The 20,000-nt window shown below is 37.4% G+C and overlaps 1 protein-coding gene across 12 annotated transcripts in view; it reads left to right on the top strand.

Moving 5' to 3' along the window:
• Wdr62 (WD repeat domain 62) overlaps window positions 1-20,000 on the top strand; it is a 697,795-nt gene that overhangs the window by 627,773 nt on the left and 50,022 nt on the right. For 9 of the 12 annotated variants that reach the window (XM_070087131.1, XM_070087133.1, XM_070087132.1 and 6 more), the window contains 4 exons: window positions 3,646-3,748; window positions 4,511-5,951; window positions 6,747-6,878; window positions 9,178-9,275. In XM_070087131.1, the coding sequence (XP_069943232.1) occupies window positions 3,646-3,748; window positions 4,511-5,951; window positions 6,747-6,878; window positions 9,178-9,275 (1,774 nt within the window). The remainder of the gene's footprint in view (window positions 1-3,645; window positions 3,749-4,510; window positions 5,952-6,746; window positions 6,879-9,177; window positions 9,276-20,000) is intronic. The other 3 variants (XM_070087135.1, XM_070087134.1, XM_070087127.1) reach the window with 2 other exon arrangements.

Genomic DNA, 20,000 nt, shown 5'->3' with positions numbered 1-20,000 from the left:
AAATGTTGAGTGAATGCGTGGGTAGTTTTGAATCAAGTGTGAGAGTAATGGTGGTTGGGGATTTCAATGCTAAAGTGGGTAAAAATGTTATGGAGGGAGTAGTAGGTAAATTTGGGGTGCCAGGGGTAAATGTAAATGGGGAGCCTTTAATTGAGCTATGTGTAGAAAGAAATTTGGTAATAAGTAATACATATTTTATGAAAAAGAGGATAAATAAATATACAAGGTATGATGTAGCACGTAATGAAAGTAGTTTGTTAGATTATGTATTGGTGGATAAAAGGTTGATGGGTAGGCTCCAGGATGTACATGTTTATAGAGGGGCAACTAATATATCAGATCATTATTTAGTTGTAGCTACAGTTAGAGTAAGAGGTAGATGGGAAAAGAGGAAGGTGGCAACAACAAGTAAGAGGGAGGTGAAAGTGTATAAACTAAGGGAGGAGGAAGTTCGGGCCAGATATAAGCGACTATTGGCAGAAAGGTGGGCTAGTGCAAAGATGAGTAGTGGGGGGGTTGAAGAGGGTTGGAATAGTTTTAAAAATGCAGTATTAGAATGTGGGGCAGAAGTTTGTGGTTATAGGAGGGTGGGGGCAGGAGGAAAGAGGAGTGATTGGTGGAATGATGAAGTAAAGGGTGTGATAAAAGAGAAAAAGGTAGCTTACGAGAGGTTTTTACAAAGCAGAACTGTATAGTCCCTTTATATGAAGGGAAAGGGGACAAAAGAGATTGTAAAAATTATAGAGGAATAAGTGTACTGAGTATACCAGGAAAAGTATACGGTAGAGTTATAATTGAAAGAATTAGAGGTAAGACAGAATGTAGAATTGCGGATGAGCAAGGAGGCTTCAGAGTGGGTAGGGGATGTGTAGATCAAGTGTTTACATTGAAGCATATATGTGAACAGTATTTAGATAAAGGTAGGGAAGTTTTTATTGCATTTATGGATTTAGAAAAGGCATATGATAGTGGATAGAGGAGCAATGTGGCAGATGTTGCAAGTTTATGGAATAGGTGGTAAGTTACTAAATGCTGTAAAGAGCTTTTATGAGGATAGTGAGGCTCAGGTTAGGGTGTGTAGAAGAGAGGGAGAATACTTCCTGGTAAAAGTAGGTCTTAGACAGGGATGTGTAATGTCACCATGGTTGTTTAATATATTTATAGATGGGGTTGTAAAAGAAGTAAATGCTAGGGTGTTCGGGAGAGGGGTGGGATTAAATTATGGGGAATCAAATTCAAAATGGGAATTGACAGTTACTTTTTGCTGATGATACTGTGCTTATGGGAGATTCTAAAGAAAAATTGCAAAGGTTAGTGGATGAGTTTGAGAATGTGTGTAAAGGTAGAAAGTTGAAAGTGAACATAGAAAAGAGTAAGGTGATGAGGGTATCAAATGATTTAGATAAAGAAAAATTGGATATCAAATTGGGGAGGAGGAGTATGGAAGAAGTGAATGTTTTCAGATACTTGGGAGTTGACGTGTCGGCGGATGGATTTATGAAGGATGAGGTTAATCATAGAATTGATGAGGGAAAAAAGGTGAGTGGTGCGTTGAGGTATATGTGGAGTCAAAAAACGTTATCTATGGAGGCAAAGAAGGGAATGTATGAAAGTGTAGTAGTACCAACACTCTTATGTGGATGTGAAGCTTGGGTGGTAAATGCAGCAGCGAGGAGACGGTTGGAGGCAGTGGAGATGTCCTGTCTAAGGGCAATGTATGGTGTAAATATTATGCAGAAAATTCGGAGTGTGGAAATTAGGAGAAGGTGTGGAGTTAATAAAAGTATTAGTCAGAGGGCAGAAGAGGGGTTGTTGAGGTGGTTTGGTCATTTAGAGAGAATGGATCAAAGTAGAATGACATGGAAAGCATATAAATCTATAGGGAAAGGAAGGAGGGGTAGGGGTCGTCCTCGAAAGGGTTGGAAAGAGGGGGTAAAGGAGGTTTTGTGGGTGAGGGGCTTGGACTTCCAGCAAGCGTGCATGAGCGTGTTAGATAGGAGTGAATGGAGACAAATGATACTTGGGACCTGACGATCTGTTGGAGTGTGAGCAGGGTAATATTTAGTGAAGGGATTCAGGGAAACCGGTTATTTTCATATAGTCGGACTTGAGTCCTGGAAATGGGAAGTACAGTGCCTGCACTTTAAAGGAGGGGTTTGGGATATTGGCAGTTTGGAGGGATATGTTGTGTATCTCTATATGTATATTCTTCTAAACTGTTGTATTCTGAGCACCTCTGCAAAAGCAGTGATAATGTGTGAGTGTGGTGAAAGTGTTGAATGATGATGAAAGCATTTTTTGGAGGGGGATTTTCTTTCTTTTTTGGGTCACCCTGCCTCGGTGGGAGACGGCCAACTTGTTGAAAAAAATATATATATATATGTGTATATATATTTCTCTTTATTTTTTTTTTTTTTTTTTTTTTTAATAATTTTTTTTGCCTATCTCTATATATCTCTCTATATTTCTCTCTCTATATATATATATATGTATATTTCTCTCTCTATATATATATATATATGTATATTTCTCTCTCTCTATATATATATATTTCTCTATATATGTATATTTATATATATATATATATTTCTATATGTATATATTTCTTTCTATTTCTCTCTCTCTCTCTATATTTCTTTCTGTATCTTTCTCTCTATATTTCTCTCTGTCTATATTTCTCTCTATATATTTCTCTCTATATTTCTCTCTATATTTCTCTCTCTTTATTTCTCTCTCTCTATATTTCTCTCTCTCTATATTTATCTCTATATTTCTCTCTCTATATTTCTCTGTTTATATATTTCTCTCTCTATATATTTCTGTCTCTCTCTCTCTTTAATGCTGTACTGTATTTTTTTTTTTTTCAACAAGTTGGTCGTCTCCCACCAAGGCAGGGTGACCCAAAAAAGAAAGAAAATCCCCAAAAAGAAAATACTTTCATCATCATTCAACACTTTCACCACACTCACACATTCTCACTGCTTTTGCAGAGGTGCTCAGAATACAACAGTTTAGAAGCATATACGTTGTATTCTGAGCACCTCTGCAAAAGCAGTGATAATGTGTGAGTGTGGTGAAAGTGTTGAATGATGATGAAAGTATTTTCTTTTTGGGGATTTTTTTTTCTTTTCTGTACTGTATATACACACTAATTCATAAGTTCATGAAATATGACTAAATCTCAAATTTTGGTTTAAAATTTTCCACTTCTCCCCACACTATATAGTTTTTGTCAGCAACTTACTGTAATATTCTTGTGATGCCTTATTCTTGTGTGCACAGTAATGTCTTAAAGTGACATATCTTAATAAAGTTTCCATTCTGACACACTGGCCATTAAATCTGAATATTTTTTCAAATAAGAGAGGTATCCAGTTCCTTTTGAGTATTCAGAAGTTTCATAATGTTGGACATCTCTGTACATGCATTATTTTGAATAAGAGATGTGTTACTGTAGAATACAGCATTATGTATAATCCTTTTATGAGGTATATAAGTACATAGTTTTATGAATATTGTACGTGATCCACATGTTTTCTGGGCAAGGTTTGGATAATTAGTAAAATACTGTTAGGCTTAGTTACTTGTTTTAGTTACTTACTATTGAAAGAGATAATATAGCAATACAGTATTTTTTCTTTGCAGCATATCCTATAAATTTAATTCAAGAAATAAAGACACTCAAGTCTCCAATAAAAGAGAAGAACTTTTGAGGAGGATTGAAGAAACAAGAAAGAAACTGCAAAGTGTAAGTTTGACAGCAAATATTTATAGTACTGTACAGTAGGCATTATAAATGTGCACATGCATAGGTATGCTTGTAGCAGACTATTTGCCTGGCAGCTTCAAGATGTGCTAGAGCAACTCATGAATATGGTACCCCTTATCATACCACCATCAAGGACATAAAAGATTGGCTAAATAAATGAATCCCATACTGTAAAGTCTAGCCTGGTAACTCGCCTAACTTAAATTCAATAAAGAACGTTTGGAACCTTATTAATCTTAACTTTAGTGGCATGGATGTGTCCTTCAACCTCAAACTCGTTAGTGCCATTAAGTAAGTGTGGGAGGAAATTGATTCTTCAATCCTGCATAGGTTAGCCTTATCAGTGCCTAGGAAACTAGAGGAGTGTATCAAGAGGATGGTTAATTGTATGAAGTAATAGCTTAGGTAGTAACCCTTTCTCCTGTATACATTACTAATTTGAAAAAGAGAAACTTTTGTTTCTTTTTAGGTCACCCTGCCTTGGTGGGATTTGGCTGGTTTATTGAAAAAAAAAAGTTTAGGTGAGGAACCCATAAATATTTCTGTGTTTAGTTTTTAAAACAATAGTTTACGGTGAGTGTTCTCGTTATCTGTTTGATCTGCTTTTGGACAGGTATATTTATGATGCCCACTGTATGTCAATGAATTATATAATGCAATTAATGTATCTATAATGCATGCCTTTGAATCATATGTGAATATATGTAACACATTTATTTTTAATTTGCTTTCTTTCGCCAGATCGGATATAAATCCAATCTAAGAAATAGCAAGAGCATCTCAGACCTTAGCAACATTCCAGAGAAAGATACATCTTACATGTCTGGGAACCAAGGTAACCACCATCAGTGTGATGATATCCCCTTCCATCATCCTGTCCTCACTGCATCTCACATTCCTCTCACAGGCACAAGCAATTTTCCTGAATTGCTCACAAGCAGTATTCCAAAACCTGTGCCTGGTATTGTGGGTAGTATTCCTGAATTAGTATCAGGCTGTCTGCCCCAGTATGCTACTGGCAGTATACCTGAGTTAGGGTCCAGTTGCCTTTCAGAGTTGGGAAGTATTGGTGCAGATAGCAAAGTTGACAGTTTAGGAAAAATTGGTGTTGCAGTTTTTGATGGGAGTGCTGTGCCAAGAGATCAGCAGAGAACAGGTAAGCAACTACTAGCACAGCTAGAAAGAGACTTACAGGAGTTTGACCTTTTGATGGGATGCCCACCATCACCACCTGAAGTTGACACAGATTCATTGGAGGAAACTCTCCGAAGTTTGGCTCTATTGAGTTCTCAGGAACCTCTTTCTAAGCAGGTTCATCAAAATCGTCACAGAACTGATGAAGACTCAGACAGTGATACTGTAAAGAGTGAAACATCAAATTTTAGTTGTGATAGTTTAGAGGATGGAGAAAATGACGATGAAGAGGATGAAACAGCAGCTGAGCCAGAGGCTGTGGACATCCCTCGCCACTGTGTATTTGAAGTACCTAGAACTTTGCCACGCCGTAAAAGGCAGAGATGGCAGAGACTCTCCCTTGAAGGTGTAACAAGGAACCGACCAAATGATTATGAGTCAGATGTTTTTCCCACTAATGAAATGCCAACTGCTTCTCATTCCCAAGTATTTCGAACAGCATCTGATACAGCACTGGCAAATAGTGACAGTAACCATTCAGATGTACAGACACCCACTAATCCCCCATATTTTTCTGTAAAATCCCCTGGGCACACAACTAGTTCTAGATGTGTGGCAGTTTCTGTCACTACACGTGGAATTGCATCCCAGCCCAAGGAGAGCTTAATTATTCAAGGCAGTGAAAGTAATAACACTGTTTCCACACATAATGTAGAAGCACATTCCTATAGGCTTGAGCGTTCAACCCCTGTGACTTTTTCAATACCTCAGTCCCCTGTGGTAGAACAGCTAAGAAGACAAGGCCGGGAATTATCACCAAGGAGACAACCTCACAAAAACCGGGTAATTCTTCCCCCTGCCAGTTTAGTTGATGCTGAGGACTTTCCTGTGGTGCAAGCTCAGCCCCTTCCTCCAGGGCCTCCTCCAGCTGTATATCTGCCTTCTTCACAGCCTACACTCCCTCCAGGAGTTATTGCTGCTCCAGGTAGAGCCCACCGGGTTCTCCTAGCAAAGAAGGTCACCATACACCAAGTACTTCCCTCCAAACGTAAGGGTTGGATATCTTGTTTCGCCTGGCTGCTCTCATGGCATGAGGAATGACACTTCAGGTTCACAAACTCCTGTCATTTTTTTTACCTTTATCATTTTTGTCTTCACCTCTTTATTTTTTCAGGAAACATTTTTTATTTTTAGTAACTACTAATTAATTACATTTGCATGATACCAAAACTACTATGAAAAGTTGTTCAATGCTTTTATGCAGTGTATTATAATTTTCTTATTTTAATCAACCATTTGTTTGCCAGTCAGAGAGCTTGAATGTTTAGATTCATTATTTTGAGCTCTGTGGATGGTCAGTTATAGTTAAATTTACTTGATTTGAAAATTTTGTTTGATTATGATTGAAGCATGGAAGAAGCCAGCATGAAAATATATTTTTGTGACCAGTGCAGTAGTTAATGTTACAATAATAATGTGTAATGTTTGCATTTTCAGCTATGTTGTACATTGCACCAGCTTTTGTTTTTGCATGTGTGTTTTGTTATTGTTTGCATACAGTGTGATGCATGATGGTTGGATTCAGTCTGTAATGTTTCATTATAGTAAATCTTCTCCAAGTACTTGTAGATATATTATCCTTTTGATTACCCATCCTTGGGTTAGAGTTCACGCAGTGAAAGTTATGAAGGATGCCTGGAAATTGGGGTTATTGACTAGCTCATTGCTAAGGGATATTTTTATTGTACTTCGTTAATTAAGAAATTAATTCTTCCTCCAGCGAAACATCTCCCCTAGAATATTATCTGAATCCACTCTTGTGCATGTGTGCTGTTGTTTGTAGATGGCGGGAGTGGCGACAGTGGGTTCAGCAGCAGTCCTGGTGGTGGCAGTGGTGGGTTACGCCGCGCGTGCTCTCTCAGTGACCTCACCAACCCTGGTGCCCCACGACGCCTTCTGCCAACTCCCCCTTCGGGTATGCTTGCACCCGTGTATTGCTAATTGTTTGCAAACAGTGCTGTATTTGACATGAACACTTGCCACACTTTTTTTTTTGAACACCATTTCAATATTCTTAAAGTAATCATGCAAGTATTTTACTACATATCCATACATGTTTTTATAAATTAGCCATACAGTACTTAAATTTTTCATGTGGGATTTTCAGTCATTGTATACAGTATTTTGTGCAGGGATTCTTTACTTATTGCAAGGAAACACGTATTTTAGTTTTTAATTATGTGGTGACTTTTAATGCCAGGATTTAACTAGTGTGATAACCTTTAATTAATAATATAATTTTAGTGTTCTTAAGGATCACTACTTTGAAAGAAGTTTTCCTTCACTACAGACTGTACTAATTTGTTTTGCACTGATCTTAATACACTAAAACCTTTTTTAATAGATTATAATTTGTAATATAGTATCTGAGAGTTCCTTTATTTTATATACAGGTTTCTCTTGCTTTTTGCAATTTGATATAATGTATGCGATTATTGCAATTCACAAAAGTTTTTGATGATTCTTATTATTAAGAATTAAGTGTTGATGGCTTGATTGAGCTTAGTACAGCTACCATGGACATCTACTGCATAAATCAAGTGACATCTGTCTTTTTTATTTGTTTTTTCCTCATTTTTCCCTGTGTGCATTTGCTGAAACACTTTTATTGCATCTCAATATTTTTAATTCTTAATTTAATCATGTGATACAACTACTTGTTTAGTAGACTAGTCAAAGAATTATATTGTAAATATTTTAGGCATTATATTTGGTGGCTAATGCTTGAATATACAGATATTTTGAATTGAACACAAGTTGTATGTAATGGTAGTAATAAAGTTTATGATAACAAGTATAATTAATAATGTGAATAGATTGTCATTCAAAATTTCACTTTTGTTTGGTGAATGATGGCCCACACCTATCTTGAAATAACCATTGTATACTTGTCTGGGAGTATTAAATTTTTTGTATAAAATTTATAACTTTTAATGCATCATCTACTTATAATGCAATATTTAGAGTACAGCTGAACCCCAGAATTCACATGCTATGTAATTAGCGTGATGCAATTATGCAATCTTTTATTGAGGGCCGTTCAGTAAACAGCATTAATCATTCGTATTTTGTCTTGGTGCCCTTTTCTTTTTGCGTGGCTCAAGAACCTTTAAGTGAAAATGACCATGGAATTTCTCTTAAAAAGTACTCATTCTTTTTTGTCAATGTCATTTTTAAGCTGCTGTGTTTTTACTGCACTTGATGTAATGAAATAATTATTAATCATATATTCCAGCATTAATATATTTGTGTGTGTTTCAGTTTTCCTCATATGGTAGATTTGATGCTTTTTTATTTATATATTTTCTTCAGTTTTATAGTTAACAACATTCACACTATGTATTTAGTTGTAAATCTGTTGTAGTTTCTCTTATACATTGACTCTTGCTGAAGAATTACCATATCAAGACTTTTTAACATGTGGGATTAGAACTTTAAAACTTTAACTGAATATAATAATGAACTCTGAATGGCTTGACTAAATCTTTAGGTGGAGAAGAAAGCTGATGTGGTTGATCATGCTGATGAACTATTACCCTTCTTTATTAAATCTTTCATGCAATTTATCAGTTTCTACTATAGATGTCCAAAGAAATTGATGGACATAGTAGATGTGTGGTAAGGAATTTAAATACAGTACCAACATTACTGACTTCTGGGACAGTTTGATACAAATCAGTTATATAGTTTTAGTGCTTGCTTGCCTGTCACCTTTGTTATAGTTTCTTCTTAGTTTTAGCAATATAAAATGTGTTGTATTTAATCTTTTTTAGGTATAATAAGTAGAAAATAAAAATGTGTTTGTTCTGAATATCTTTCAGAGAGCATCACCTTTTTAATATTTTATAATTACTTCTCAGTAAATACTGTATTATAAAATTAAAGCATTGTATCATTTATAATGTATTTTATAAAATAATTAGTCAGTGCCTGTGATCTTTGTACATTGTATGTATAGTTAAATTTGTGTTAAAATTATTTAGTGTCCTTTGAAATGCTCTGTGATATTGATGTAGAAATATCATGGAAACTGTGTAAATGCTGCAGATATTGAGAATACAATTTAAAAAATATAATAATCACAGTTCTTATAGGAATACTTTGTATAGAGTCAAAGTAACTGAAGCTAATATTAAATTATTTGTCTTTTACTCTTTATGCAATGCATCTTGTATCATGGTTTTAACAGCAATAGCTAATTTTTTTTTTCACAGCTGGTGGAAAGAAAATGGGTGGAAAATCTAGTAATAAATCCCCTGGTCGCTCACACTCGTCTTTATCACGTTCCAGCTCTATTGGAGTTCTTAATCAAGTGAGTTTCTCTTTCATTCCTGATCATACATTCACTCTTCAATATAAATTTTAGTATTTCTTCATTGTTGTTGTAGCATTTATGCCTTTTTTTTTTCTTGTTTGTTTGTGTGTGTTAAAAGAACATGCACTCAAGAATAACAATCCCAAATTATTATCATAGTATTATTATTTTTTTTTTTTCAAAAACGTTGGCTGTTTCCTACTGAGGCAGGGTGATCCAAAAAGAAAGAAAAAATGCATCATTCAACTCTTTCATCATCCCTTGTACATAATTACTGTCTTTGCAGAGGTCCTCAGATACAACAGTTTAAATGTCCCTCCAAACTGCCAATATCCCAAACCCCTCCTTTTAAAGTGCAGACATTGTACTTCCCATTTCCAGGACTCAAGTCCGGCTAACCGGTTTCCCTGAATTCCTTCACTAAATATTATCCTGCTCACACTCTAACAGTTCGTCAGGTCTCAAAAACCATTCGTCTCCATTCATTCCTATCTAATATGATCACACACGCTTGCTGGAAGTCCAAGCCCCTCGCCCACAAAACCTCCTTTACCCCTCCCTCCAAGCTTTTCAAGGACAACCCCTACCCCGCCTTCCTTCCCCTAAAAATTTTTACGCTCTCCATGCCATTCTACTTTGATCCATTCTCTCTAAATGACCAAACCACCTCAACAACCCCTCTTCAGCCCTCTGACTAATACTTTTATGAACTCCACACCTCCTAATTTCCATACTCCGAATCTTCTGCATAATATTTACACCACATGTTGCCCTTAGACAAGACATCTCCACCACCTCCAACTGCCTCCTCACTGCAGCATTTACAACCCAAGCCTCATACCCATATAAGAGTGTTGGTAACACTATACTTTCATAGATTCCCTTCTTTGCCTCAATAGTTAACCCTTTGAGGGTTTTGGTCGTACTAGTATGTCTTACGCGTAGGGGTTTTTGATGTACTAGTACGCATAAATTCTAGCACTGTCAAATCTCGCAGGAAAAGGCTGATAGGCCTAGATGTGAGAGAATGGGTCTGTGTGGTGGGTGTGCGCAGTAGGAAAAAAATTAGGACCCAGTGGTGCATTGTGGGAATGCCATCATAGTACACAATGTCCTCCATGCCTGGCGGTAAGAAGTTCCTCACTCCTCGGCGAATTGGGACACTTTTGTTCCCTAGTGACAGTTCTAATACAGATGGAAGTGACAGTGAAGATGAGTTTCAAAGTTCTGGTGAGGTTTCGACTGAAACTAATGGACCATAATATGGGTAATAGTGAGGAAAACCCAGACAACCCACAGCCTTCCATATCTGGTGCTGGGCCGTCTTGTTCACGTTCAGTTGTACCAGAATCAAAGAGGAAACTCCTATTTTCCCAAATCCCAGACTCCGATGTGAGCATTGGTGATGATAGTGATAGTGATTATGAACTACAAGCTCTTCAAACTTGTTCCAAGAATGGAGGAGGAGGAGGAGGCAGAGGAGGAGGAGGCAGAGGAGGAGGAAGAAGAGGAGGAGGAGGAGTAGGAGGAGGAAGAAGAGTAGGAGGAGGAAGAAGAGGAGGAGGAGGAAGAAGAGGAGGAGGAAGAAGAAGAAGAATACGTAATAATAACAATAATACATAATAATAATAATACATAATAATAATACATAATAATAATAATAATAATACATAATAATAATATGTAATAATAAATGTTCACCCATGACAGTAACAAGATAAGGGGAGATAACATCTGATAAGTGCTGAAGTTTGATGAGGGTAAATGAGGGTGTAGCTGATACCAAAATATTAGATGAACATCGCTCTCCCTTTGTTTTTGCTGGTATACTAACATTTCTGTGTATTTGTCTGTCTGTCAAGCTCCCTGTCTATCTGTCTATTCATATAGCTCTCTGTCTCAGAGAGCCACAAGACTGCGTCATCACTTTTACTCACATCTTCAAGCAGAGTACAGCACTTTGTCTGGATTTCTTGGGTTATCCTAGGTAATTTATACTATGTATACTTGCATTTATGTGTACCTGTGAGACAGAGATAGACAGACAGATAGAAAAAGAGACAGATTAAAAGATATAGAATGAGGGAGAAAGATAATTAGATAGAATGGAGGGGAAGCAGCATCCGACCCCATTGTTTTGACAGGCGGGAGGGGGAGTGAGTAATGAGACAATATGTCACTTTGACAGCTGCTGACTCCTGGTAATTTACACTATGGAGGAGGAGGAGAAGGAGAAGGAGGAAGAGGAAGAGTAGGGGGAAGAGGAGGAAGAGGAAGAGTAGGAGGAAGAGGAAGAAGAGGAGGAAGAGGAAGAGGAATAGTAGGAGGGAGATTAGGGGGAAAAGGAGGAAGAGGAAGAAGAGGAGGAGGAGGAAGAGGAAGAGGAGGAAGAGGAAGAGTAGGAGGAAGAAGAGGAGGAGGAAGAGGAAGAGGAATAGGAGGAAGAGTAGGGGGAAGAGGAAGAAGAGGAGGAGGAGCAAGAGGAGGAGGAGGAAGAGGAGGAGTAAGAAGAGGAAGAGGAGGAGGAGGAAGAGTAGGGGGAAGAGGAAGAAGAGGAGGAGGAGCAAGAGGAGGAGGAGGAAGAGGAGTAAGAAGAGGAGGAGGAGCAAGAGGAGGAGGAGGAAGAGGAGGAGTAAGAAGAGGAAGAGGAAGAGTAGGAGGAAGAGGAGGAGGAAGAGTAGGGGGAAGAGGAAGAAGAGGAGAAGGATGAGGAAGAGGAGGAGGAGGAAGAAGAAGAAGATGATGATGTAATAATATTTTTCCCTTGAAACAAGAAAAAAAAAATCCACCCCATGACAGTGACAAGACAAGGGGAGATAACATCTGATAAGAGATGACTTTTGATGAGCGTAAACGAGGGTGGAACTGATAATAAAAGATTAGATGAACATCGCCCTCCCTTTGTTTCTGCTGGTACACTAACATTTCTGTCTGTCTATTTGTCTGTCAAGCTCCCTGTCTATCTGTCTATCTGTCTAGCTCTCTGTCTCAGAGAGCCACAAGACTGGTCATCACTTTTACTCACATCTTCAAGCGGAGTACAGCACTTTGTCTGGATTTCTTGGGTTGTCCTAGGTAATTTATACTATGTATACTTGTATTTATGTGTACCTGTGAGACAGAGATAGACAGACAGAAAGAGAGAGACATTGAAAGAGATAGAATGAGGGAGAAAGATAAAACACCATTGTGTATGACACCATGTTTCAAAGAGTTCCACAAGCTGCAGAACTAATAGGAATATGTTCAGTGACTGTATATTGGTATATATATTATAGAACAATAGTAATAAACAATGTTTTGTATTGTTTGTTTTTGTAAACAAGTTTTGTAAACAATATATTGATAATTATGTTTGTGTGCTTATTGTGTTGTATACAACGAGTGTATATATGTACATTGCACCTTACTTTGGTCTCATAGGCCACATAAGTTATGTGAAAAAATAAAATAGTGAGAAAAACAACAAACCTTCAAATACAAGTAAATCAAAGTTTACCGGTGAGCGGCAGTCGCCGCTGTTGCCATACGGGGCTCATTTTCTGCAAACTTTACGCCTCCATATCTCCGTAAGTATTGATGGTAAAATTTTTTTGTTTATCCTATAATGTTTAGAAAAAAAAACTATTTTTTCATAAGAAAAAATAATTTTTTTTTTTTTTTTTTTTTTTTTTTTTTTTTGAAATTTGGCCGACCCTGAGAACGAGTTTCGGAGAGGGCCTGTCGACCCTCAAAGGGTTAATGTTTTTTGTCTCCACATATACCTCAATGCACCACTCACCTTTTTTTCTTTATCAGTTCTATGATTAACCTCATCCTTCATAAATCCATCCACTGACACATAAACTCCCAAATATTTGAAAACATTCACTTCTTCCATACTCCTCTCCAATTTGATATCCAATTTTTCTTTATCTAAATCATTTGATACCCTCATCACCTTACTCTTTTCTATGTTCACTTTCAACTTTCTACCTTTACACACACCCCCAAACTCGTCCACTAACCTTTGCAACTTTTCTTTAGAATCTCTCATAAGCACAGTATCATCAGCAAAAAGTAACTGTGTCAATTCCCATTTTGTATTTGATTCCCCATAATTTGATCCCACCTCTCTCCCCAACACCCTAGCATTTACTTCTTTTACAGCCCCATCTGTAAATATATTAACCATGGTGACATTACACATCCCTGTCTAAGACCTACTTTTACCGGGAAGTAGTCTTCCTCTCTTCTACACACACTAACCTGAGCCTCACTATCCTCATAAAAACTTTACAGCATTTAGTAACTTACCACCTATTCCATATACTTACAACATCTGCCAGATTACTCCCCTATCCACTCAATCATATGTCTTTTCTGAACCCATAAATGCAATGAAAATTTCCCTACCTTTATCTAAATACTGTTCACATATATGCTTCAATGTAAACACTTGATCTACACATCCCCTACCCACTCTTAAACCTCCTTGCTTATCCATAATCCTACATTCTGTCTTGCCTCTAATTCTTTCAGTTATAACCCTACCATACACTTTTTCTGGTATACTCAGTAAACTTATTCCTTTATAATTTTTACAGTCTCTTTTGTCCCCCTTCCCTTTATGTAAAGGAATTATACATGCCAATCCTTAGGTACCTTCCCTCTTTCATACATTTATTAAACAAAAATACCAACCACTCCAACACTATATCCCCCCTTGCTTTTAACATTTCTGTCATAATCCCATCAGTTCCAGCTGCTTTACCCCATTTCATTCTACGTAATGCCTCATGCACCTTCCCGACACTCACATCCTGCTCTTCTTCACTCCTAAAAGATGGTATACCTCCCTGGCCAGTGCATGAAATTACTGCCTCCCTTTCTTCGTCGACATTTAAAAGTTCCTCAAAATATTCCCACCATCTAAGGAATGCCTCCATCTCCCCATCTACTAACTCCCCTACTCTGTTTTTAACTGACAAATCCATTTGTTCCCTAGGCTTTCTTAACTTGTTTTTCTCGCTGCAAAATTTTTTCTTAATCTCGTCAAAATTTCTTGACAGTGCCTCTCCCACTCTATCATCTGCTCTCCTTTTACACTCTCTCACCACTGTCTTCATCCTTCTTTTACTCTCCATATACTCTGCTCTTCTTATAACACTTCTCCTGTATCAAAACCTCTCATAAGTTACTTTTTCTCTTTTATGACACCCTTTACTTTATCATTCCACCAATCACTCCTCTTTCCTCCTGTACCCACCCCCCTATAGCCACAAACTTCTGCCCCACATTCTAATACTGCATTTTTAAAACTATTCCAGCCCTCTTCAACCCCCTCTCACTACTCATACTTGCATTAACCTACCTTTCTGCCAATAGTTGCTTATATCTCACCTGAACTTATACCTCCCTTAGTTTATACACTTTCACCTCTCTCTTACTTGTTGTTGCCATTTTCCTTTTGTCCCAACTACCTCTTATTCTAAATAACAAAAAAAGGCACAATACCGTGACTGGAACAATACACAACCCACACATAAAAGAGAGAAGCTTACGACGACGTTTCGGTCCGACTTGGACCATTGACAAAGTCAATGGTCCAATTCGGACCGAAACGTCGTCGTAAGCTTCTCTCTTTTATGTGCTGGTTATTTGTGCACCTCTTATTCTAACTGTAGCTAGAACTGAATAATGATCCAATATATCAGTTGCCCCTCTATAAACGTACATCCTGGAGTCTACCCATCAATCTTTTTTTTTTTTTTTAACCGGCCATATCCCACCAAGGCAGGGTGGCCCAAAAAGAAAAATGAAAGTGTCTCTTTTTAAATTTAGTAATTTATACAGGAGAAGGGGTTACTAGGCCCTTGCTCCCGGCATTTTAGTCGCCTCTTACAACACACATAGCTTATGGAGGAAGAATTCTGTTCCAATTCCCCATGGAGATAAGAGGAAACAAACAAGAACAAGAACTATAAAGAAAATAGAAGCAAACCCAGAGGGGTGTGTATATATATGCTTGCACATGTATGTGTAGTGTGACCTAAGTGTAAGTAGAAGTGGCAAGATGTTCCTGAAATCTTGCATGTTTATGAGACAGAAAAAAGACACCAGCAATCCTACCATCATCAACCTTTTATCCACCAATATATATTCTAATAAACTTCTTTCATTACATGCTATATCATACCTTGTATATTTATTTATGCTCTTTTTCATCAAATATATATTACTTAATACCAAACCTCTTTCTACACATAGCCCAATTAACCCCTTGACTGTCGCAACCCCCAATCCTGAGGTGTCTCCTGGTGTCTTAAAATTAAAAAAAAAAAAAAAAAAAAAAATCTTATGAAATGATAGAGAATCTTTTCCCGATTGTAATGACACCAGAAAAAGAAATTTGATGGAAAACTGATGGAATTACGCTCTCGCGAAGTTAGCGATCTCGGCGATATTTACAAATCGGCGATTTCGCCCACTTTGAGCCCTATTTTCGGCTAATTCCATTGTTCCAGTCGACCAAACTCATAGCTATTTCTTTAGAACTCCATTTTGTCTATCGATTGAGTACAAGAAACTGACCATTTACCAATTTCAACTACCCAATAACGTGGTTAGAAATTTGTAATTTGGCCAATTTTACGAAAATTAAAAAATATGACAATTTCAAAATAAGGTCCAGAATGAACAATGCAGACATTCCTGGCTCTAAAATAACATTTTCTTCATTCATCAGTCATGTCTCCAGGCCCCTCTGATATTACTCATGCTTTCTATTTTGAATTTTTATTCAAACAAAAAATAGAAGATTTACTATTATGCAGACTACTGCAATACTGTAATTTTTTTTTTTTTCAACAAGTCGGCCGTCTCCCACCGAGGCAGGGTGACCCAAAAAAGAAAGAAAATCCCCAAAAAAGAAAATACTTTCATCATCATTCAACACTTTCACCACACTCACACATTATCACTGTTTTTGCAGAGGTGCTCAGAATACAACAGTTTAGAAGCATACACATATAAAGATACACAACATATCCCTCCAAACTGCCAATATCTCAAATTCATCATCATCATCAACCCATTCATGACTGCATATTAGAATGGCTAGTTGGACATTTATTGGACAAGGACATCATTTGTTTACTTTTGAACATTGGCAAAAATCAAACATTTCCCCTACTTTGAGCTCCATTTCCAGGTTCTTTTTATAGTAAAATCAATCAAAATCACCTCTATTTCTATAATATGTTTTCCATTCTATTAAATGAGACAAAGAAAACGAGAATACAACCATAAATACTATACGAAAATAGACCACAAAGTCAGCATTTTAATTAAAAAATGGTCGGAGTTTTTTCTTCTCATTATGCACTGCGTGCTCCAGGATTTTTTTTGATATGGTGCACACAGACCCATTCTCTCACATGTGGGCCTACCAGCTTTCTCCTTCTTGATTTGAAGCCGCTAGAATTTATGAGTATATATACGTCAAATACGGTACCTCGTAAGACGTATATATACTGCCACGACAGTCAAAGGATTAAAGGCTCCCCATTTTCATTTACCCCTGGCACCCCAGATTTACCTGCTACTCCCTCCACAACATTTTTATCCACTTTAGCATTGAAATCCCCAACCACAAGTACTCTCACTCCTAGTTCAAAACTCTCCACACACTCACTCAACATTTCCCAAAACCTCTCTCTCTCCTCAACACTTCTCTCTTCTCTAGGTGCATATACACTTACTATAACCCACTTTTCACATCTAACCTTTATTTTACTCCACATAATCTGTGAATTAATACATTTATACTCCCTCTTTTCCTGCCATAGCTTATCCTTCAACATTATTGCTACTCCTCCTTTAGTTCTAACTCTGTTTGAAACCCCTGACCTAATCCTATTTACTTCTCTCCACTGAAACTCTCCTACCCTCTTCAGCTTTGTTTCACTTCAAGCCAGGACATTCAGCTTCTTCTCATTCATAACATCCACAATCATCTCTTTCTTATCATTCACACAACATCCATGCACATTCAGACATCCCACTTTGACAGTTTTCTTCTTCTTTTTAGTAATCTGTACAGGAAAAGGGGGTTACTTGCCCATTGTTCCCGACATTTTAGTTGACTTTTACAACACACATGGCTTACGGAGGAAAGATTCTTATTCCACTTCCCCATGGATATAAAAGGAAAAGTAATAATGTTGGGAGGGTTCCGTGGAGATATAATGGTTGGAGATAAACACACTTGTTGGGGTGTAACACTTACATTTGTATAGTGTGAGAGGGAAGTGGCCCAGCCTGCCTGTACCCACCTGTAGGTCTATCTGTGAACTGAGGAAGAGGCAGCGAGTCTGACGCTCACATGTGGCATTACGTGACATCACACATGCTAGCCACTGGGCCTAGCTGAGCAGGGAGCCTAAATATATACATGGATATACGATTTACAATATACTACACAAGGATATGTATAGGGAATTCAGTAGCTATACTGACAGCTTGGTCATGTTACGTATGTCGTCTCGACATACCATACTCAACAGGCTGAGCAGGCAGGTGGGTCTGGGCTAATTGTATACAGTAGCAAAGACATATAAAACCTAAAACTAATCACAGAAATGGTTATGAGATATACTCAGTTGAATGGGTGATATTGGAATGGATGTTATATTAATGGATGGTGATTTACGTAATGGGTGGTATCGTAATACATTATGAATTATAGTAACAAATCACAGAACAATGAAAGATAGAATTGATTGATCGATTTGTATTCATGCACTCTGAGGAAGAATATATATTTACAAAGGGGAAAGTAATTAACCCTTAAACTGTCCAAACGTAGATCTAAGTTTGCACGTGTAGCGGTCCAAACGTAGATCAACATTTTATTTTTCATTCCTTCAAATTTGGCACAATAGGCTTGAGTCGCCTTGACATGAAAGAATAGGTCTGTGCACTCAGTGTGCACACTATTAAAAAAAATCTGGGAGCACTTAGTACCTTGTGGGAGCACCAGTTGAACTGAGTGCCAGCTAAAGCAAATAGCGTGGCAAACACCAGGGATTCACTGATGCCTTGTCGAATTAACACTCCCATTTTAAGAGGAAAGTAAAAATAGGTTAGATAAATACGTGAGTGAGTGTGGGTGGGTGTGAGTTGGACCTGACTAGCTTGTGCTACTAGCTTTGATGTCATGCTCCTTCCTTCAGTGGATGTGACGTGACTAGGAGGGTCATTGATCTAAGCTGGGGGGGGGGGGGGAAGTGTGACATGTACCTCCCTTGCATGGGCCAGTAGGCCTGCTGCAGTCTTCCTTCTTTCTTATGTTCTTAGGTATTCTCTGTCTATATCTCTATCTGTCTATATCCCTGTCTATCTATATCTCTGTCTATATCCCTGTCTATCTATATCTCTGTCTGTCTATATATCTGTCTATATATCTATCTATATATCTATCTATATCTCTATCTATATCTCTATCTCACATGTACACATAAGTTCGGTCATTATACATAGTGTATATTACCTAGGATAATCCAAAAATTCCAGGCAAAGATAGACAGACAGATAGATAGATAGACAGACAGATAGACAGAAACATGTTTGTGTATATCAGTGAAAACAAATAAAGCCAGGGTTCCCCCGAGCACCCATTTATCAAATGTCACCGAGCTGATAACAGATGTGAGAGTAAGACACATGTGCAACATCTGGGTATCTTTATTGTAGACGTTTCGCCATCCAGTGGCTTTATCAATACAAATTCTAGGACATAACTTGAAGACAGTAGAACTATGTACAGAAGATGAGGTAATCAGTCCCTCAACCTACTCCTAGGTTGAGGGACTGATTACCTCATCTTCTGTACATAGTTCTACTGTCTTCAAGTTATGTCCTAGAATTTGTATTGATAAAGCCACTGGATGGCGAAACGTCTACAATAAAGATACCCAGATGTTGCACATGTGTCTTACTCTCATCTTGTCGGTATTATATACCATTCGTACACAACTTGATAACAGATGTCATAACACGATTCTTCAGGGAGTTTGATATACTATACTCCAGGCAGACAGAAAGACAGATAACCAGAGACAGACAGACTGACAGATAGACAGACAGGCAGATAGACAGATCGATAGATAAATAGACAAGACATGTTTGTGTGTAACAGTGATAACAAATACAGCGAGGGTTAGCTGGAGCAGTGGGCATTTATCAGATGTCACTAGGCTGTCAATAGTATAGGGATGCCTTTCATAACAAAATGCTTCAAGATATATGCCAGGGTATCTAAAACATTGCTGGGATCTATAAATTTTATTTATTTATTTATTTATTTATTTATTTATTTATTATTAATTTGGACATGATACATAGATGTACAAAGAAATACAGTGGTTAAGTGTAACATGCCAAAATCCCCTTGTATGCAGAGCATTATGGGCAGGCTTAAAATTAACTTAAGATTAACTAAGCAGTGATATATTCAGTGGTAAAAAGTATAGTAAACAAATAACAATTAAACACAAATGAGTATTTCAAAGTCAGGTTATATGGTCATTTGCTGAGTTGCTGTGCATTCAGTAGAATGGAGTATTCTATTAGGTAATGTAATTAAAAAAAAAAGAAAGTTTGATAGGGTCACAGGTTATACATTTATGAGATACAGCTATTTAGTTGTGGGTAAGTGATTTTTAAGAAGATACTTGAATT

Source organism: Cherax quadricarinatus, chromosome 21 (assembly GCF_038502225.1).
Source record: "Cherax quadricarinatus isolate ZL_2023a chromosome 21, ASM3850222v1, whole genome shotgun sequence".
Classification (NCBI taxonomy): domain Eukaryota; kingdom Metazoa; phylum Arthropoda; class Malacostraca; order Decapoda; family Parastacidae; genus Cherax; species Cherax quadricarinatus.
This window is presented reverse-complemented; position numbering and strand designations above follow the sequence as displayed.